Source organism: Rhincodon typus, chromosome 10, assembly GCF_021869965.1.
Source record: "Rhincodon typus isolate 14 chromosome 10, sRhiTyp1.1, whole genome shotgun sequence".
NCBI lineage: Eukaryota > Metazoa > Chordata > Chondrichthyes > Orectolobiformes > Rhincodontidae > Rhincodon > Rhincodon typus.
In genome coordinates this window covers 29,808,143-29,814,142 of record NC_063341.1, presented here as the reverse complement: position 1 = coordinate 29,814,142, position 6,000 = coordinate 29,808,143, and the positions used below count along the sequence as shown (strand labels likewise).

Genomic DNA, 6,000 nt, shown 5'->3' with positions numbered 1-6,000 from the left:
GTCAGCCTTCCTGCTCCTCTGATGCTGCTTGGCCTGCTGTGTTCATCCAGCTCTACACTTTGTTATCTCAGATTCTCCAGCATCTGCAGTTCCTACTATCTCTGAAACAAACGTGACCTACTGTACTGGTCAATTGTACCCTATTAGTGGCTGGAGTGAGGAAATAGAGGAGTAAAACGAGGGATATTTTGTGGTGGGGAATATAACAATTATTATTTGAGTACGCAGTGACCACTGATAGTTTATACTTGTTCAAGCTGTGCAAACGAAGGTTGGAACTGCAGAAAGGATGAGCTAACTGAGCAGGACACCTCAGTACAAAGAGTTGTTCAAGTAAGGAAGAAAAGAGGAAGGCAGTTGCGGTCGGGGAGTAGTATAATTAGGGAAATAGAAATCGTTCTCTGCAGCCATCAGGAGGCCTGATGGCTGTGTTGTCAGCCCAGTGCCCGGATTAAGGACATCTCCAGTGGTTGTCATCCATGTTGGTACCCAGGACATTGGTATGGCTGGAAAGGAGGTTCTGCTGAAAGACTTTGAGTTAGATTAAAAAGCAGAACCTTTAAGGTAATAATCTTCTGATTACTATCTGAGACACGCACAAGGTAAATAAAGTCAAGGAGTTAACTGTGTGAAAGATTGATGTGGGTGGAATGGGTTTCAGACATGGGCACTAGCACCGTATTGGGCATGAGGAAGCTGTCCTGGTGGGATGGGCTTCACTAGAATTGTGCTGGGACCAGTGTCCTGGTGAATCAAGTATCTAGAGCTGAGTGAGGCCTTTAAACTAAATAGAGGTGAGGGATTTGGGAGAGAAGAAATGTATGCTTATAAAGCAAGGGGATATGGCAGTATTACAGGGCAGTTGCTTCCAAGATAACCAGAGAGGGAAGGAAATTACACACCATGCTAACATAGAAAAACATCAGTAAGTAGGATCAAAGGGTGGAAAAATAGTAAGAAAGACAAGGTTACTGGTTCTTTACTTGAAAAAGTAAAGCGGAGTCATAGAGGCAGGTTGACCAAGCGATGCCAGAGACAAAAACAGGTCAGTTAGGTCGATGTCTGTTCTTGGGAAAATGTTACAGCCTGATATAAAGGACGCAATAGTAAAGCATTTAGAAATACATAATAAAATGAGGCAGTCAGCATGGCTTTATTTAGGGGAAATCATGTCTGACAAATTTACTAGAATTCTTTAAGGAAGTAACAAACAGAATAGATAAAGGGCAAGCAGTGGATGTAATATTTTTGGATGCTCAGGGATGTTTGCTAAAGTACCACACATTAGGCTACTTGATAAAATAAAAAGGTCATGGTGTTGGAAGTAGTATATTAGCATGAAAAGAGGATTAGCTAACTAATAGAAGACAGAGTTGGGGTACAGTGGGCATTTTCAGGATAGCAACCTGTAACTAGTGGAGTGCCATGGGAACCAGTGCAGGGCCACATTATTTACAATATATATTAATGACTTGGATGAGGAAAGTGTGTGTACTATAGCTAAGTTTGCAGATGACAAAGGAATAGGTGATAAGACAAATGGTGAAGATGACATAAAGAGTCTGCAGAGGGATATAGACAGGTTATGTGAGTGGGCAAAAACTTGGCAGATGGAATATAGTGTGGGAAAATGTGAGGTTATTCATTCTGGCAGAAAGAATAGAAGAAGGGAATATTATTTGAATGGGGGAGACGGCAGAAAGCTTTGGCACAGCGGGGCTTAGGAGACCGATTGCATGAATCACAAAATGCTAGCAACCAAGTTCAGCGGCTATTAAGGAAAGCAAAATAAAAGGAAACGAGTGGAAAAGGAAAGGAAATCTTGCAAAAACAGTACAAGGTACTAGTCAGAGCACAGCTGGAATACTGTGAACAGTTTTGGGTCTCGTTATAGAGGCAGTCCAGAGAAGGTTCACTAAGCTCATCCTGGGCATGGCAGAATTGTCTAACAAGGAGGGGTTGAGTATGTTGGGCCTATAATAATTGGAAATGAGAAGAATGAGAAATAACCTTGTGGAAACATGTAAGATACTTAGGAGGACTTGACAGTGTAGGTGCAGAAAGGCTGGTCCGCCTTGGGGAGAGTCTAGGACCAGAGGGCATCGTCTCAGAGTAAGGAGTCGCACATTTAAGATGGAGGAATTTCGTTTCTCAGAGTCAGTTTGTCATGTATATAACTATATGTGACAAGACAGATTTTGAATCAGGAAAGAGATCAAGGATTATATGGAAAAGACAGGAAAGTGATGTTGGAGGATTATCAAGTCAGCCATGACATAATTGAATGGTGCAGAGGCTTAATGGGCTGAATGGTCTACCTCCACTCCTATGCTTTATGGTCTTAGGATCGTCATTCTGCATTTATTTATTGACAATTTAGGGACACTTTGAGCTGAAGGCTGTAAGACCTAGATTGCAACCGCCCAAACTCAACATCTGGATACTAATAACAGCTTGGATTAATACAGCACTTCCAACATGATAAAATATTCCAAGGCTTTTTATAGGACCATTATGAAACAAAATTAGACAGTGTGCCACATAAGAGATAACCAAAAAGCTTGGTTAAATAAGGAGGTTTTGAGCAGTGCCATAATAGAGAAAAGTAAGGTAGAAGAGGTTTGGAGATGTAATTCCAGAGGTAGGCCCCTCGACACCACTGGTGGAGTTACTAAAGTCAGCAATGTCCAAGAAGTCAGAACTGAATGGGTGTAGATTTCCCTGAGGAACAGAATGGGATTACTAAGACATTGATGGATTTGAAAGCAAGAAAGAAAATGTTAAAATCAAGTTATTGCTTCTTTGAGGGCCAACGTACATCAGAAAACTGAAAGATGATAGGTAAATGGGACTTGGTGTGAGTTAGGATATGAGCAGAAGAATTTTGGATGACCTCAGGTTCATAGAGCTTATAGAGGTATGTGTTGAAATACTCAAATTTTGAGGTAACAAAGGCAAGAATGATAGTTGACACAGCAGATGAGCAGAAACAAGGGTGAAGGAGGATAATGTTACAGAAGTAGAAACAGGTAGCCTTGCTGATGGTACAAATATATGGGGAAAGTTCATCTTAGGGTCAAATATAACAAGGTTGCAAACAGCCTGGTTTAATCTTATATAGTCGCTAGGGAGTGGGTTGGAGATGGTAGCTAGGGAACATAATTTGAAGTGATACCATAAACAGTGGCTTCAGTTTTTCTAGTGCTTAACTGGAGGACATTTCTGCTTATTTAGTAATTGATGCTGAATAAGCAACCTGATCATTGAGGAACAGTACAGAAGTCAAAAGAGGTGAGGGAGACCTGGGGTGAGGAACAATTGCTGGATTTTAACTTGCTTGTCATGGGACAATGTCAATACCCCAAGTGCCTCCTTCTAATGAGGTGGCAGATGTAATTGGCAAGTTAGTAACTGATGGATTGCAGATGAGGTCCTGTCTTGCTGAGGTGTTGAAACACTTTGATTGGATCAAAGTAAGGAGCTTCAGGCAGGGGGGCGCATCTGGATTTCACTTCCTTCTTTTATTTTTTTCTAGCCCATCTTTTAAAAAGAAACTAAAATTGAAGACGTCTATTCTCCACTCTTAAAAGTACCTCAGCCAGATGAGCATTCTTCACATGTAAAGATTTACAGAGAGTGTTAGCAGGCTATTCAACTATTTAATATGTCAGTCAAAACCCAATCCTGTCCAACGTACACTTTCCCACGTGAATCACAATAAGGCAATTGGGAGGGACAACTCTGGTTGACTTTTTTTCACCATTTTCCAACCCCGTAGCATTAAGACCTCCAGCATCTTGTCAGATCAGCCAACTTAACACAGACTATCAATAAAAGTGAGGACCTGACTGACCTCAATTGTTACATCTCCTACTCATTAATTCATTGATTGAGCCATTAGGGAGCAGTTACTTTAACTGCTTTAAGTGTTGGGGTAACTAAAATAAGAAATAGTGCTGCAGCATTAAAAGAGCACTCCAGCCGCAGACCTAGTGTTTTAATTAGTTTTCTCATTGCATTAGTATCAATACATTATAGGAAAAGTTACACTGAACACTCTCTACTGTGAGGAATTTACTTGCACAAAACTTTAATCACCTTAATTAATTCCACATTAAAACCACCAACAATATTGTAATAATCACCTGTCTTTCATCTAAACTCAAAATGACTGGTACAATCATCATGTAAATCTTTTTATCCTATGGGATGTTTTTCCATAGTGGACATACCAAAGCTGGAACTTTTTGGAATCCTAATGACCGTATCAAGAATCAACATATTAATTCCACTTCACTTTGTCCTGTGCCATCCATTGCTCACTGCAGAATAAGGGACTGTATTTTGTCTCCCCATTGGCGGTGTGAACTGAAATAACTGGGTGCAGAATTTTGTGCAGTTGGCCATTGGAACTGGAGCACCAGCACATCCTAATCCCAGGCCATCTTTCCAGACGTGGGACGGCAGTGTGGGCAGCAGGGCTACCTGCCCACAAGCAGCAGGTACTCAATTCCATTACGTTATCAAGTCCTGTTGTTGGAAGCCACCCAGAGCAGTAGGACATTCTGAGAAGCGGTTTCCCCATTCCACCAAAGAGATGGCCTGGTTGCAAATGCCTTTTTCTTATTTTGAGGCATCCTACCAGTGCTTTATAATGGCCAGAAGGCCTCAAAATGGGCCTCCAGCTTTCAGAGACCACCCAACATGTATACCCACCCACTGGTCACTAATTGGCCATGTTTGGTAACAACAAATTTAGAGACATTCCCACAGAGTCTCAACTATAAGTAAGTTGCCTGCAACAACTACAAGGATTAGAAATTCCACAGGGATATCTCAAAGAACCTTTGAGTCTCAAGTGGCCTGAAATGTTTGGAGGGGTCTCTGAATTTGATGAGCTAGGCATTTTTCACTTCTTCGCTTTTATTGTGCATACAGTTATTTTCTGTTGTAAGATATGTTTTTCCATAACCAAAACTGGGTTTGTTGGCACACAGGTATGAAACTGTATGGGGGCAAGATAACAATCTCCAAAATGGCTGACAACAAACTAACAGAAAATTAGCTTCACAAATGAATGTAAATGGGGGGGTGATGGTCATGAATAGGAGTTTAAGGCTCAATATTTTCCCTGGAGCATCGGAGGTGGAGGGGTGACCTTATACAGGTTTATAAAAATCATGAGGGGTATGGATAAGGTGAATAGTCAAGGTCTTTTTCCCAGGGTAGTGGAGTCCAAAACTAGAGGGCACAGGTTTTATGGTGAGAGGGGAAAGATTTAAAAGGGTCCTAAGGGGCAACTTTTTCACACAGAGGGTGGTGCGTGTATGGAACGGGCTGCCAGAGGAAGTGGTGGAGGCTGGTACAACTACAACATTTAAAAGGCATCTGGATGGGTACATGAATAGGAAGGGTTTAGAGGGATATGGGCCAAATGGGACTAGATCAGTTTTGGATATCCTATTGGCATGGATGAGTTGGACCAAAGGGTCTATTTCCATGCTCTCCAGCTCTAAGACTGTAAGTGCTGCCTGCTTGGCACCGTGGTGCCAATATTAAACTGCCTTTTGAGTTAGAGCTGCCTGTTTTATTTCCTCAAGTACATAAAAGACTGTAATGCTTCTCTGTAGATCTTACCAAATTTGACAAAAAGCACACCCGTGGTTGAGACAGATTTTTGTCCATTTGTAGCTACGCATTGGAAATAACCCGTGTCTGTGGTATCGAGGTTTCGTATTCGGAGGCGGGAGCCATAGCTGGTCAGCCGGTACGATATCCTCCGTGGTTCCTGGACAACTGGTGCATCATTCTTCAACCAGCGGATGGTTGGAGCCGGATTGCCGGAGACTTTGCAGTATAACTCTGCAGTCTGGCCAAGTGAGGTTGTGATATTATTCATTGGCTCATCCAGGGTTAGATAGTAATCTGAAAAATAAAGAGTTTTTCAAAATTATCTTTAGTTGCAAGTCTGCAAAAGAGCTCAGTCAACGTGGAAGAATC

The 6,000-nt window shown here is 41.8% G+C and overlaps 1 protein-coding gene and 1 long non-coding RNA gene across 5 annotated transcripts in view; one reads left to right on the top strand and one right to left on the bottom strand.

Annotated features, from left to right (window-relative positions):
* ror1 (receptor tyrosine kinase-like orphan receptor 1) overlaps positions 1-6,000 on the bottom strand; it is a 292,100-nt gene that overhangs the window by 62,098 nt on the left and 224,002 nt on the right. For all 3 annotated transcript variants that reach the window (XM_048602290.1, XM_048602291.1, XM_048602292.1), the window contains exon 3: positions 5,638-5,925. In XM_048602290.1, the coding sequence (XP_048458247.1) occupies positions 5,638-5,925 (288 nt within the window). The remainder of the gene's footprint in view (positions 1-5,637; positions 5,926-6,000) is intronic.
* Positions 1-6,000, top strand: part of LOC125484267 — a 39,043-nt gene that overhangs the window by 7,197 nt on the left and 25,846 nt on the right. For both annotated transcript variants that reach the window (XR_007263105.1, XR_007263104.1), the window contains exon 3: positions 5,692-5,882. This is a non-coding gene — a long non-coding RNA (uncharacterized LOC125484267). The remainder of the gene's footprint in view (positions 1-5,691; positions 5,883-6,000) is intronic.